Here is a 13,936-nt window from a genome sequence, read left to right as displayed (position 1 = left end):
GAATTCATGCCAATGTAATGCCATATGAAATCTAATGTAAAGCCTATTTCATTATGTATATGTAAAGTCTTGGAATTGAATATTATATATGGTGAATGTTTTTATTTATATATTTTTGAGATTTGAAACTATATTGGATGAATATCAAATATCTATGAAACTGTTTTTGGACAATTCCAGGACAATTATAGGACAATCATCGTTCCATTACAGCATAATTCAATTACAAATTATTTTTTTAAAAAAAATTAAAAAATGCTTGACGGTTTTAAACTGTCATGAACAATTGCAAGCTTGACGGTTTTAAACTATCATGAACAATTGCATTTTTTACGGTTGACAAATGTCAAGAACAATTACATTCTTGACCGTTTTAAAATGTCATGACTCTTAAAATTCTTGACGGGTTTAAAATGTCATAAATCAGTTCATCCTTGACGGTTTTAAAATGTCATAAATAATACCAGTCTTGACGGTTCTAAAACGTCATGAACATAAGTATACTTGACGTTTATAAAACGTCAACGTTCACTATTCTTGACGTTTAATCAATCGTCAAGAACTTTGCCTTTCTTGACGCTGGCTTCAACGACGGTTTTAAAACCGTCAAGAAAGCCTTCTTTTGACAGTTTAAAAACGTCAAGAGAGCCTGTTTTTGTAGTAGTTAGAGCAGTACTGCCACTTGAAAACCTTCCTATCATTTGAGCTAGAGATTAATTTGTGGGAACCTTGTAGGAAATTTTTGGAGAGTTTTTCTGGAGAGAATACATAGAGGAAGATGAGTATCGGAAGAGTTAACTCTGCACAATTTGTCAAATTCTATCTAAATTTGTAGCAAAATTTGTCAAATTCTATCAATGATACAAGTCTATCACCGATAGACTATGTTGTAAATATTAGTCTATCACCGATAGATCATACAAGTCTATCAACGATACAAGTATACTAGCAATAGTTTTGTTATATTTATAATATTTTAAAAATATTGATATATCTTTAATTATTGTTTATTAAACGGTCATCAATTACAATTATCTTAAAAAACTAAACTAAGTGTATTATTAGAGAAAATTCTCCCATTCAGATCCGTGCAACCAAAGTTTCTTCCTCAATTTATATTACAAAAAAAATGTGTTGAGGAACATGGTGGTCAATATAACCACCATTACGAATTAAAAAAAAATCAATCAACCTAAGTGGAAAGACCAATGGCTATAATTTATTCATATGAAGCGCATATTTGTCACTACAAAAATTTGCACATGCAAATACACCTTTCGTTACATTTTGAATGATAAAAAAGCCCTTTTCCATTAGTATTTATTAATTACTCAATTAGAGAGAAGCCATACCACTCCACTGCTAGTAAAACTCATTGATCCCACGCGTATTCCCACTATCAAACACAGAAACACTCATAAAAAAAAGATTATTCACTAAAATAAAACAATGATTAACTAAACAGCATGTATATTATATATACACACACAAGTATGAAAATATTATGTTGGAACACACAAACATAGAAATAAGATCAACAGCATATTGATCAGTTGTTAGATATCATAATGGCTGGACAGAAAGATGGTTTGTTCATAATTTTGGGAATTTTAATGATGGGTTTGGGAGTAAATGGTGAGCTAAGAAATGGGTTTTATTCTTTTTCATGTCCAAAAGCAGAATCAATCTATAGTGAGAAATACGGTTGAATCGTACATGAATACCGATCCTACCATTGCAGCTGGGTTATTGAGGCTTCATTTTCACGACTGTTTTGTGCAGGTTATTGCTCTTCATCATTTGGTTTTTAATTGTAGTTAACTTACGAGAATCATTGTATATAATAGTAATGGGTTTTTTTATACATATTGGCAGGGGTGTGATGGTTCAGTGTTGATTTCGGGTAATTTGGCTGAGAGAAATGCTTTGCCAAACCTTGGATTAAGAGGGTTTGAAGTAATTGAAGATGCAAAATCAGAGCTTGAAGCTGAGTGTCCTGGCATTGTCTCTTGTGCAGATATTCTTGCTTTGGCTGCCCGTGATGCCGTTGACTTGGTAATACTATGTATCTTTTCATGGCTTAGACTATATAATATTAGATCTCAAATGAAACCTCTACTTGGTTCACAAGATGTGTGGACATTGTTAATTAATAATGGCTATGAATAACCAGAAAGTGATACGACTTTGAGTCAAGCTGAGAGAAACTTTACAAAATACAAGAAAGAAAGATCAAAAGGCTCTCACCATCATTCATCAAGTCATTGATGATTCAAAATGTGAGAATATTTATGGAGCAACTATTGCACATCAAGCATCGCAAATTTTGGAGAATAAGTATAAAGGAGTAGATTGAGTCAAGAATGTTTCATCTTCAAAAATTAAGAGGTGATTATGAGTCGCTGCCTATTAAGAAGTCTGAATTAGTATCAAATTATACTTCAAGATTGCTAGTAGTAGTAAATGAAATAATAAGATATGGGTGAGACAATAAGTGATGAGCAAGTAGTAGAAAAGACAATTTAATTTGTTCATATATTAGACAAAAAATTCAATTTCATCGTTGTAGCTATTAAAGAATCAAAGAATTTGAGTACAATGTCCGTTGACTACTTAGCTCTTTACAAGTCCATGAAGAGAGGCTTCTCAAGACGAACAAGCATACAACTGAGCAACTCTTTTCAATCAAAGTTGCAATTGAAAGATAGAAAGACCACTTAGAAAAAAGGCACAATTGTTATCAAAGGACGTAGTGGCAATCGTGGATGTGGTAATTTCACAGGCCGAGGTTGAGTTAAACTATGGTCAAAGAAAATTTGATAAAGAGTAATTCAAACTCAAATTCATCAAGAGGTCGTGGAAGACAAAACTATTCGTGTTCAGGGTGAGCTAATGCTTGTTGGGTATTTTGGTTTGACACTACTTCACACCCAAAAAGAAGTGAGTTACGTCTGAGTTAAACTTGGAGATGGAAGTCTTCTTTCATTTCTCGACGATGAAGTAAGACTAAGCTTATGAGCTTATTATCCTAGGTCGGAACAAGTTGATAGGATCCCATTTTTTACGTCCCCTGACAAAAGATGGGTTTAATGTTATAGTTGTCATAAATTTAGCCATTATTCCTAAGAGTTGTGCACAAATAGAGTTGAAGAAAATGCAAATTATGCTTAGAAAGATGAAGAAAATAATAAGTCATCACTGCTTCTAGCTTGCGAAAGCGAGGAAGCATGTGAATACAATGCATGGTATCTCGATAGCGGTACAAGCAATCATATATGCGGAAGCAAGTTGATGTTCTTGGAGCTTGATGAGTTTGTTGCTAGCAAAATTTAGTATTCGATGATGCCACAAAAAAATTTCAATTAAAGAAAAAGGTAATTTTTTTTATCAATTTGAAGAATTGGTAGCTTGAGTTTATCTCTAATGTTTATTATGTGTCTAATATAAAGAACAATATTTTGAGTTTGGGACAACACTTAGAGAAAGGTAATATTTTGATGAAGTATTATAGTTTTTTTATAAGAGATAATCATGACAATATGATTGCTAAAGTGCAAATGACGAAAAATAGAATGTTATTATTAAACATTCAAATTGATGTTGCTAAATGTTTGAACTCATGCTTAAATGATCCAAAGTGGATTTGGCAGTTATGGTTTAGACATTTGAGCTTTGATGACTTGAGACTATTGACGTGGAATAACATGGTGAAAGGGCTACTATATGTCAAACATTCAGATCATTTGTGAAGGTTGTATTTATGTATATGGTAAACAATCAAGGAAGAGTTTTTCCACAAGAATCATCTTCAAGAGCAAGAAGACCACTAGAGTTAGTTCATATTGATCTTTGTGGACCGATGAAACGAAGTTCTTTCGGTAAGAGTAATTATTTCTTGTTATTTATTAATGATTTTCAGCTGAAAAACTTGAGAGTTTATTGTGTCAAGGAGAAATCATAAGTATTTGGCATGTTCGAGATTTAAAGCTTTTGTTGAAAAAGAAAGTGATTATTACATAAAAGCTTTGAGCCAAATGAATTCAAAACTTTTTGCGTAGAAAATGAAATTCGTTGACCTATGACAGTTTCATTTACTCCTCAATAAAAGAGCGTTATTGAGAGGAAGAATAGAACAATACTTAACATGGCTTGAAGCATGTTTAGAGCAAGAAGATGCCAAAAGACTTTTGGGCGTAGGCTGTTGAATGTGTAGTGTACTTGTCAAATTGTTCCTCTACTAAAAGCTTGTGGAACAAAACTTCTCAACAAGCATGGCCATGAAGAAAACCACCCATTACTCATTTGAGCGTATTTGGATGTATGGCTTATGCACATATACCTTATCAAAAGTGCTATAAGCTCGAGGATAAAAGTGAGAAACATGTTTTTATTGGTAAGCGGAGATGTGTTTGATGAAAAAGTATCATGCAATTGGAATGACGAACCAAAAGACTACTACAAGTTTTTGTTTTTTCCCAATGATCATGATGAATCTAGTGACATTTCTTTTATATCAGCATCACCAATATCGCCAAACAAACCACAACAAAACACACATTCATCATTTGCAAGTTCAAGTGAAGAGCTTCGTGACATAAGAAGTTTATGAGATATATATGATGAAACTGAAGAGTTAAGTCAAAGTTTTAATAATAAACTTAACTTACTCTCTTTTCTATATTTTGTGACGGTGAACCTTTGAACTTTGAAGAAGCTTCACAAGATGAAAAATGAAATATTGCTATAGATGCAGAGATAAAAGTTATAAAGAAGAATGTTTGCCTTCCAAGTGGAAAGAAAGTAGTAGGTGCCAAATGGGTGTTCAAGATAAAAAAGAAATGGAAAGCTAGGGAGAAGTGGAAAGATACAAAGCAAGATTAGTTTCAAAAGGCTATTCTCAAAGAAAATGCATTGATTACAATATTTGCTTCCGTTGCTCGTTTGGAGACCATAAAATTGCTAATTACGCTTGTTGCATGCTCATAATAATTGGAAGTCTTTTAGATGGATGTCAAATGAGGATCCTTAAATGGCTATCTAAAAGAAGTCTACTTAGAATAACCCCTCGTTGGTTATGTTGTGAAATGTGAAAAGGGATAAAAATCTAAATTTAAGGAACGGGTTGAATGGATTGAAACAAGTGCCAAGAATATGGAATACCATAATCAATAAATATTTTCTTGACAATAGGTGTTTGAAGAGCCCTTATGAACATTCTCTTTGACATTAAGACTAATGGCCACGGACATATTTTGGTGTTTTTTTTTCTTTTCTTTTTTGTATGTGGATGACTTAATTTCTATAGAAAAATTGTACAAGTATGTTTGAAGATCTCAAGAAGGTGATAATCCAAGAATTTGAAATGACAGATATTGGGTTGATGTCATATTATCTTGGGATTGAGGTTATGTAGTCAGAAGAAGGTATATTCATCTCTCAATAACAATATGCTAGAGAAATTCTAGAAAAGTTCAAGATGATCATTTCTAAGTCTATCACAACTCCAAGTGAAATTAGGACCAAAGTGTCTAAATTTGAAGAATGAGATGTTGATCGTTCGTATTTCAAAAGTTTGGTTGAAATTTTGAGATATTAAATTTGAACACTACCAGATATTCTTTTCAGCATTGGATTAGTGAGCCCATTTGTGGAATTAAGCGCCTACAATTATACTCATTTGAAAGTGGCATTTATTCTTCTTTACCTCAAAGGTACGCTTAACTATGCAGTATTTAATCTTCATCTAAAGTATTCAAGCTTGAAGGCTATTGTGACAATGACTAGGCTAGAGATACTAATTAATTAATTATCAAAAGAGCACTTGTGGATATATTTTCCTTGTTGGTAACAACGCATTTACTCGGAGTTCTAAGAAGCAACCTGTTGTGGCATTATCCACTAGTGAGGCAGAATATGTTTTTGCAGCTTCATATGTCTGTTATGCAGTTTGGTTAAGAAATTTGTTAAAGACAATAAAAAATTTGCAAGATGATTCAAATGTGATTCATGTAGACAATAAGTCAACAATTGCTTTAGAGAAGAATCTCGTGTTTCATGAATTGTAGCAAACTCATTGATAAAAAGATTTCACTTGATCAGAGATTACATTTTAAGGAAAGAGGTTCAAGTTGAATATGTAAAAAGATCCTTAAAATTAATATGTTTAACAAGTTAAAAACCTTTGCTTGGAGTTTTTAGAAAACATTTTTAAGGGAGAATGTTGAAAATTAAACATGTTTTAATTTAATAACTTGTTTTATGATACGTTAAAATGTTAGAGTTAATTTAGTAACAATTTCAATATATTATTTAATTGTAGGATTTAAAATAATGAATTTGTATAAGCGCGTGACTAATCCTATAAGTAGGATTAAAATGTTCTAATCTAAATTATGGAAGGGAATAAGAATACACATAAAGTGAGTTAAAAGTCTTTCCAATAAGTGTTTATTTCCTCTCTTAAACATTGATTCTGTTTTGTGATTATTTATTTTGGTGTTCATCACTCACCTTACACAACAAATATGGAATAATCCTCCAGCTAACATATAATTAATTATTATGTTTTCATCTTTTATTAAGGTCACATTTGGAATTCTTAAAAAGTTTTCATAAAAAGAAAATTTTCATTTTGAAAACCTAAGCAAACTTTGTATTAAATTTGTCTACATTCATCCACTTATATTTTTGTTATTTCATTACCAATCTTTTTTATAAGATGAAATTGGATGTTAATCTAATTAGTCGGAAAGAAATAGGGATTAAAATATGCTGATTATTATTATAAATGTTTACTTGCTTACATGTTTTAGAGTAAAGGGCCAAGTTGGTCAGTGCCCACAGGAAGAAGAGATGGAAGAGTTTCTTCAAAATCCGAAGCCCAAAACTTACCTTCTCCACTCGAGTCCATTGCTGTCCACAAGAAAAAATTTGCAGAAAAGGGCCTTGATGAACAAGACCTCCTCACCTTACTCGGTAAAAATGTTTTTCTTTCCACCGTATGAACTAAACTAGATTGACGTACACATCTTTTTCATACCCTAAATCCAAATTAGAGTGTATTTTATTTGCACCCAAAGAATTTTTTAAAAAGAGAAAAAATGTAGAGAAATATGGTCGTTATTCAATATTTTCACTAGTGCGGTATGGTTTATCTCAGCTGCAATTTTTCGTAGTTCGTTTAAATTTTGTTCGTTGTGTAAATAGTTTCGATTTTTTTTTGCTATTCATGATTGTTGCTCTGATAATAACCATTAGATAAAATTTAAATTTTTTTAATATCTTCATATAAAAATTAGTTATACAATTTGAAATCATTAGAAACTACACGTTGTAACAGTTTCATCGAATTAATAATTTTTTTCGTATATATGGTAGGGGCACACACGATTGGACAAACAGATTGCTTGTTCTTCAGATATCGTTTACACAACTTCACAACAACATGCAACTCAGACCCAACCATAAACCCATCATTCTTAACAGAGTTGAAAGAACTTTGCCCCAATGATGGAGATGCAACCAAAAGGGTGGCATTGGACAAAGACAGCCAGTTCAAATTTGATCTTAGTTTCTTCAACAACATTAAAGATGGAAATGGAGTTTTGGAGTCAGACCAAAGGCTTTGGAATGATGATTCAACTAGAAGTATTATCCAAAAGTACATCAGCCCTTTAAGAGGACTTTTGGGGTTAAGATTTGACTACAACTTTCGGAAGTCCATGATTAAAATGAGTAGCATTGAGGTTAAGACTGGTATGCAAGTAGAGATCAGGAGAAAATGTTCGAGATTTAATTAATTAGTGTGGTAATGTGGTCGATAGTTTATTTCCTCATCTCATCATTGTTGAACTAAAATATTGAACATCTTCTACCGTGTGTGCAATTTGCTTTGGTGTTTAATAAAGTGATGATCAATTGAAAAATAACTAAAACTAAAAATGTGTGGTGATATAGACTTCGTTTCATAATTTGTTTTTCACGAGTAGTATTTAGGTGCCTTCCAAGATAAATAACTATATGGAAAATGGAAAAGCACTTAGGTGACTTGTCATACAATCACGAATGTCAAACAAATACCATAGACAACAATTATAAAAAGAAAATACCAATCAAACTGCCTACCTTTGGAGTAAGCTGTGTTTCTGGGAAAGACAATTCAGTTATATTAAAGAGTTAAAGCATTTATAACGTAGTATTTTATCTCCACTACTCAACTACTATGGTAACTAACATAAAGTTCAACTCAAATCACCTAGTCTCCCCTTGTGAGACTCCCACTTCAATGTACACAGGCTCCCCTGAGATCCTCTCACCTTTCACATGCTTAAGCTCCCTTTAAAAGCATTAATATTAGTAGTGTACAATTTTTCTCTCCACAATGTGCATAAGAGACTCTCCTCTAAACATTGTTATCTTTCCTTTATATCAACGAACTCTCTTCAATAATAACGAATCTCAAGATCACCTCTGGGATAAAGAAATCCTTCTCAGTAGCTATGTGATGTTGGGCTCCCCTTAAGCCCCCTACAATCATTGTGATAATCATCAACATGTTGGACAACTAAATATAGTTAGCAAAGAGCAAAAGAGCAAAATACACTGATGAACAATCCAACCGTAGAATAGAAAACATTCTGCTCGATAAACAAATTAAAGGCAGCAATCCTAAAAGCTTACCAAAATAATTTTTAAATAATTGAATCCAAGAAAGTAAACAAAAAGTCATTTGGCAAAGAAAGGTCACACTTTAACGAAGGAAAATATCAGACAGAATAATGCAGTCAAATATTTGTAGATAAACAAAATATTCAGATGTGTGAAACAGACTTTAAAACCTTTATTTAAGACCACCTTAGAAACTAATGCCTTTAGAAAAATTGTGTGAATAGAAAACAAATTATTTTGTTTTTACTTGCTACCACCGCTAAAAAAAAATTTCTTTTTGTTAGAAAATGACTGTTCAACACATTTGACGTGTAGGACTTGTACAACATTTTCAAATTTATCTTATGAAAGCTCCACTATTGAGAGAATAAATTATCACATGATTCAAAGCTATCTCTATCTCAAACTTACACATCCACCAAGGGACGGGTGATAACATAAAGTTGAGTTGTGGAGTAGGGAATTAATGGTCACTTATTCCTACCTATATGCAAATTTCTATTCACATTACTCCAAAAAAGGATTTCGGTGGATGGGCCATTCATTATGATAAAAGAAATTTTGTTCACTTATACATGGGATTAGGAATGCAACTGAAGTCTACTTTTGATTGTGATAAAAGGGGCGAAATATAATTATTAAGCAGAAAATAAAAACCGAAAAGCGTAAAAAAATTTCATACTGTATAAAAATTGGAGACCAGAAAAATATCACTATAAGAAAAATTATTACAATCATATATAATATTTCATTCCCTGGTCTATCCCTAGTTACAACTCTCTCTTCAAAGCTTTTTTCACTACTTTCACTCTTTTTCACTTTCAAATTAGAAAATATAAAAGAGAATTTAGTAAGTCAATACACACAAGCTTAAAGTATATTAGCTAGATTTGGATATTTGTAATCGAAAGAAGTGGACTTCTTTTATAGACTTGGAGACATTCGCATTACTACAAAGTAACCCACGTGAGATTTCCACATCTCACATCTTGTCAAATCCAACAATAATGGGGAATTGACAAAAATAGACCAAAAATGGGGTAGAAAAAGAGTTTTAGGATTGATTGTAAAAAAGTTGAGATTTAGAACAAATTTGGAGTGAAATGACGAAAATACCCTCTTTTATTTTCCTTCCTCTTTTCTTCTTTTTCCTTTTCTTCAACCCAAAGACAGAAGGCCGTTCAAAAGAAAAACGTAAACCTCCCGCATTTGAACTCTCCCGCCTCTGCAGTTATCCCCTTCAACTCTCTCCCGCCTCCGGTGAACGTTTTTCTCTTCTGTCCATTTCTTCTCCACTTCCATCCATTTCTTCTCCACGACTCTCCACTATATTTTTCGATTTCAACTTTTTCACCGAACGTCTCCATTTCTTCTGCACGGGTCTCTGTTTTAGTTTCGACTTCAACTCCGGCGGACGCTTCTCCACTTCCATCCATTTCGATTTCAGCTTTGTTTTCACCAGACCTCTCCATTTCTTATCCACTCCTCTACGTTGGCAGTGCCGTATCCATTATCTTTGAAGTCAAGTGAGTAATAAAATCTTAGTTTTTTTTTTTTAGAGTTAGTATGTTGTATCTTATCTATTATTACAGTATCCATCTTGTTTGTTTAAGTTGTATGTTGAGATGTGAGTTTTTTGTTTTGGGCACATTTTAGAGAAGAAATGCATGTCGTATGCACACAGACATAGAGAACCGTGGGAGCCATTCTGTTTTTAGGAAGAAAAACCATTTCCTTTGCAATGTACTGTAATAATAGAAAAACCATACCTTGGAGTTTAGAACTTGAATTCCAACATATATTTGGTATCCCATATAAACTCTTGCAAAGCTACCAGTACAACATTGTTGAAAGACATTATCATAAGCTGCATTGTTGTAATCTACTTTGTTAATGTTTTTAGTGATGTAGTTCCAATAGAATACAATCTTTAGAATGCATGTTTAGCTAGTCTACTAGGTTAGGCTTTAGGGTTAGCAATTTTATTAGACTTAGCAACTTTGCCTTGAATTTTTCCATCATCTCGCACCTATCAGCACCTATCTCGCACCTTCCAAAATTTTGAGTAGAAGTCCCAAGATGCTAGTGCATCCATGTTTAGTAAGTCTCTTATGCAATTATATTTAATTAGTTTTTTTTTTTTTTATGCAGGTTTCAGTATGGCTTCGACATCAACTAACGGTCCCATGTACAAGATTGACCCTGCTCATCATTTTCAGTCTATAGTAAGTAGTTTATCACATTTAGAAAACAGTACGCGTAAAATAAAGGCTAAATTGAAACCGGATCAATTAACCTTATTTAGAAATACAAAGTTCGGCCACTTTTTGGATCTTAATATAGTCTTTAATGGGCCGCTCATCCACTTATTGTTAAGGGAGGTGGAAGATGAAAGGGTTGATCATATCTGTTTCAAGATAGGGGAAGTTGTGTGCAGTTTTGGTAGGAGAGAATTTAATATGATGACGGGTCTATGGAGTTCTCAACCAGAGCCTATTGAATTGGTTGGGAATAGTAGGTTGTTGGAGAAGTTCTTCGAACAAAAAAAGTGTATTTATATAAGTGACTTAGAGGACACATTTGTGGAATACGAGGGGGATGACGATGACGATGACATAGTTAAATTAGCTCTAGTTTACTTTATAGAGCTGTCATTGTTAGGAAAAGATAGGCGGACGAAAGTGGACCGAACTTTATTTAGGATTGCAGATGATTGGACCACATTTAACAATTACGATTGGGGAGGGTTGGGTTTTGGACGTACACTTTCTGCCTTAAAACGAGCCTTGGACATGCAACATGCCAAGGGAAAGAATAAATCAACTAAGACAAAATATACTGTCATGGGATTTCGGCAGGCGTTACAGGTATGTTACTTTACTTCCTATGCACATATTTATATATACATATATCTTGGGACACTTGCTAAACTTGTTTTGTCGAACATGGAATAGGTTTGGGCATATGAGTCTATACCAACCATCACTGAATGTGGTGTACATAAAGTAAGCAACGATGCAATACCACGAATGCTGAGGTGGGTGTGCGAACTATCGCCGAAGTCTCATGTCCTACAGAGCCAGGTGTTTGACTCACCAATGGTAAGTATCAACAAACAGTAACTTACCGAATGCATGACTTTGTTCCTTTATGTTTTGACTAACTAACTACATTTCCACTTTGTAGTTCTTAATTAACGTGGTAATTGAGATGATGCCTGAAGAGGAGGAGCATCTAAGAATGTCTTCAGGGGAACTTGTTGAGAAAACTCATCCATATAACACCGTTTCTGAGAAGAATGGTGATTCAAAACGACCAGGAGAAGCTAGTAATGATGACAATGACTGCAAAAGAGTAAGAAAAAGAAGAAGTGGAAGTCTAAGATGAAAGAAGTTGTTCGAAAACTCAAATATTGAGTAGCGGTTCTCGAGAATGAACATGGAAGCCTAAAATCAATGCTGTCGACTATATTGAAACACCTTGAAGTTCAAAAAAAGGTTAGGAATCAAAGTTTGTTTAACATTTTCAAAGTTTGTGGTATATTTTCAAAGTGTTCCTTACCAATACATTTTGACATTTCCAAAGGGTGAAGAAGGAGACTGCACGGGAGTTGAAGGTCATGGTGCCCAGACCGAAGATGTTGACACACCCGGTACACCTTCTTGGTTGAGGATGCCAAAGGAGGATGACACAAGTGATGGGGTGAAACACGTTGAACTTCAAAAACAGGTTAGGAATCAAAGTTGTGTAGTGGGGTGAAAATCATCCTTACTAATGCTTTATCCTTAGTAATGCATTTTGACCTTCCATAGGGTGTCGAAGCAAACCGCACGGAGGATGACACAATGGACGAGTTGGATAAGAAGGTTCATATTGATTTGGAGGAGCCAATAGACGTCGTTGACGATTTCAACGAGGAAATTGGAGTAAAAAGTCTTACTTATTTTGATTCAGACGTCATGGAAATAGAACCATTATCCACTAAACGACCACACGTTCGGCCCGCACGTAGCAAGCGTGCAAGTGTATACTTGTCAACCCCTTCACAACTTTAGATAAACGGACTACAAAATCAACCACCACCACCTCTCAGTCTCAACCATCCGTCTATGATCCTATGCACAAAATACCTTACGCCCATTTAGATCGACTCAGAGCTTGGATCACAGACAAGCGTACGAAAGATGAGGTGCGTGAAACTTTTCACGGGAAAAAATCGAAGGAGTTTTTCAGAGACTTGTTCATGTGTCGTCGGTGGTTGGCGGATGAGGTAAGGACTTTTCTTATAATTTCTTATTTACAGTTTTAGAGCACTTAGTACCTTCAAGAAGTTGGTTTGATCGCATAACCGAATTAAATGTTTTATTTTGTTTCTATTAGCATTTGGATGCACTCTTTCTTCTCATTCACTTTAACATTAAGACAGCCATGATACCTTCTGCTCAAAACTTCACAACTGTAGACACACTATTCATGGTTTGTACTCGCAACCATACTTTATGTACTGAATTTGCTTTTGATATTTGTCTTATTGTCTCATTGTATACATGCATGTGTGTTTTTTTTTCCTTCCAGCGACTATTAGTTGCGAAGTGGCCTGAATACCAAGAATGTATTAAAGAGAATCGACCATTTCACTGGAAGGAGGAGTATCGGTTGGTTGACTATGTTGTCGGATCAAAACAAGACTTTCAAGATCCTTGGGTGAATGTTGATTACATTTACTCTCCATTCAATATCCATGGCAATCATTGGATTCTATTATGCTTGGACTTGGTACGTTGTCAAGTTAAGGTATGGGATTCGCTTCCGTCGCTTACGAGTGCCGAAGATATGAGAAGCATATTAGTGCCAATTCAAGAGATGGTGCCAAATTTGCTCGATACTACTGGATTCTTTGTTAGGAGAGGCGGATCATCAACACACAAGGAACCTTGGCCACTTGTCATTGTCGACTCCATTCCACTTCAACGCAACAATAGTGATTGTGGTGTATTTACAATTAAGTATTTCGAATATGAAGCTTCTGGTTTAGATGTAGCTACATTATGTCAAGAAAACATGTCATATTTTAGAAAACAATTGGCATTTCAATTATGGACCAACAATCCCATGTATTGACTTTTAGTTCCAACTTTTGAAGGAATTGTATATGTTCCAAACTATGTACATAAATAGTTTTATATAATGGAATGAATACCATTTTTGTTTTATTGGTATGCAATTTTTATTTCATTCTCTTGGAAAATTGTAAAGTGTGCAGAACTTT

The 13,936-nt window shown here is 33.9% G+C and overlaps 4 protein-coding genes across 4 annotated transcripts; all 4 read left to right on the top strand.

Annotated features, from left to right (window-relative positions):
- Nucleotides 1-1,568: 1,568 nt before the first annotated feature.
- LOC101221881 (peroxidase 25) lies at nucleotides 1,569-7,934 on the top strand. Its single transcript, XM_031886478.1, is given in 5 exon segments — nucleotides 1,569-1,685; nucleotides 1,687-1,782; nucleotides 1,876-2,055; nucleotides 6,813-6,975; nucleotides 7,378-7,934. Coding segments are annotated over 5 exon segments (978 nt in total). The 3' UTR covers nucleotides 7,800-7,934.
- A 2,786-nt stretch (nucleotides 7,935-10,720) lies between these two features.
- Nucleotides 10,721-12,054, top strand: LOC116404166. The gene is made up of 4 exons (XM_031886477.1): nucleotides 10,721-10,892; nucleotides 11,526-11,534; nucleotides 11,622-11,768; nucleotides 11,854-12,054. The coding sequence occupies exons 1-4, from the start codon at nucleotides 10,761-10,763 to the stop codon at nucleotides 12,052-12,054; spliced, it is 489 nt and encodes a 162-aa protein (XP_031742337.1). The 5' UTR covers nucleotides 10,721-10,760.
- Nucleotides 12,055-12,122: 68 nt separating this feature from the next.
- LOC116404163 lies at nucleotides 12,123-12,722 on the top strand. The gene is made up of 3 exons (XM_031886472.1): nucleotides 12,123-12,164; nucleotides 12,253-12,396; nucleotides 12,480-12,722. Exons 1-3 carry the CDS (start codon nucleotides 12,123-12,125, stop codon nucleotides 12,720-12,722), a joined length of 429 nt encoding a protein of 142 aa, XP_031742332.1.
- A 362-nt stretch (nucleotides 12,723-13,084) lies between these two features.
- LOC116402888 (ubiquitin-like-specific protease ESD4) lies at nucleotides 13,085-13,794 on the top strand. The gene is made up of 2 exons (XM_031883318.1): nucleotides 13,085-13,143; nucleotides 13,243-13,794. The coding sequence occupies exons 1-2, from the start codon at nucleotides 13,096-13,098 to the stop codon at nucleotides 13,786-13,788; spliced, it is 594 nt and encodes a 197-aa protein (XP_031739178.1). The 5' UTR covers nucleotides 13,085-13,095; the 3' UTR covers nucleotides 13,789-13,794.
- The last annotated feature ends 142 nt before the right edge of the window (nucleotides 13,795-13,936 follow it).

This window comes from Cucumis sativus, chromosome 1 (genome assembly GCF_000004075.3).
Source record: "Cucumis sativus cultivar 9930 chromosome 1, Cucumber_9930_V3, whole genome shotgun sequence".
In the NCBI taxonomy this organism is placed as follows: Eukaryota; Viridiplantae; Streptophyta; class Magnoliopsida; order Cucurbitales; family Cucurbitaceae; genus Cucumis; species Cucumis sativus.
This window is presented reverse-complemented; position numbering and strand designations above follow the sequence as displayed.

Bases quoted from the DNA above. Each gene is read 5' to 3' on its own strand.
- LOC116404166 (XM_031886477.1), top strand. From the start codon at position 10,761: ATGTTTAGTAAGTCTCTTATGCAATTATATTTAATTAGTTTTTTTTTT. The intron at 11,769-11,853 runs GTAAGTATCAAC...TCCACTTTGTAG, and splicing joins AGGTGTTTGACTCACCAATG to TTCTTAATTAACGTGGTAAT.
- LOC116402888 (XM_031883318.1), top strand. From the start codon at position 13,096: ATGATACCTTCTGCTCAAAACTTCACAACTGTAGACACACTATTCATG. The intron at 13,144-13,242 runs GTTTGTACTCGC...TTTTCCTTCCAG, and splicing joins CTGTAGACACACTATTCATG to CGACTATTAGTTGCGAAGTG.
- LOC116404163 (XM_031886472.1), top strand. From the start codon at position 12,123: ATGCTGTCGACTATATTGAAACACCTTGAAGTTCAAAAAAAG. The intron at 12,165-12,252 runs GTTAGGAATCAA...ACATTTCCAAAG, and splicing joins ACCTTGAAGTTCAAAAAAAG to GGTGAAGAAGGAGACTGCAC. The intron at 12,397-12,479 runs GTTAGGAATCAA...GACCTTCCATAG, and splicing joins ACGTTGAACTTCAAAAACAG to GGTGTCGAAGCAAACCGCAC.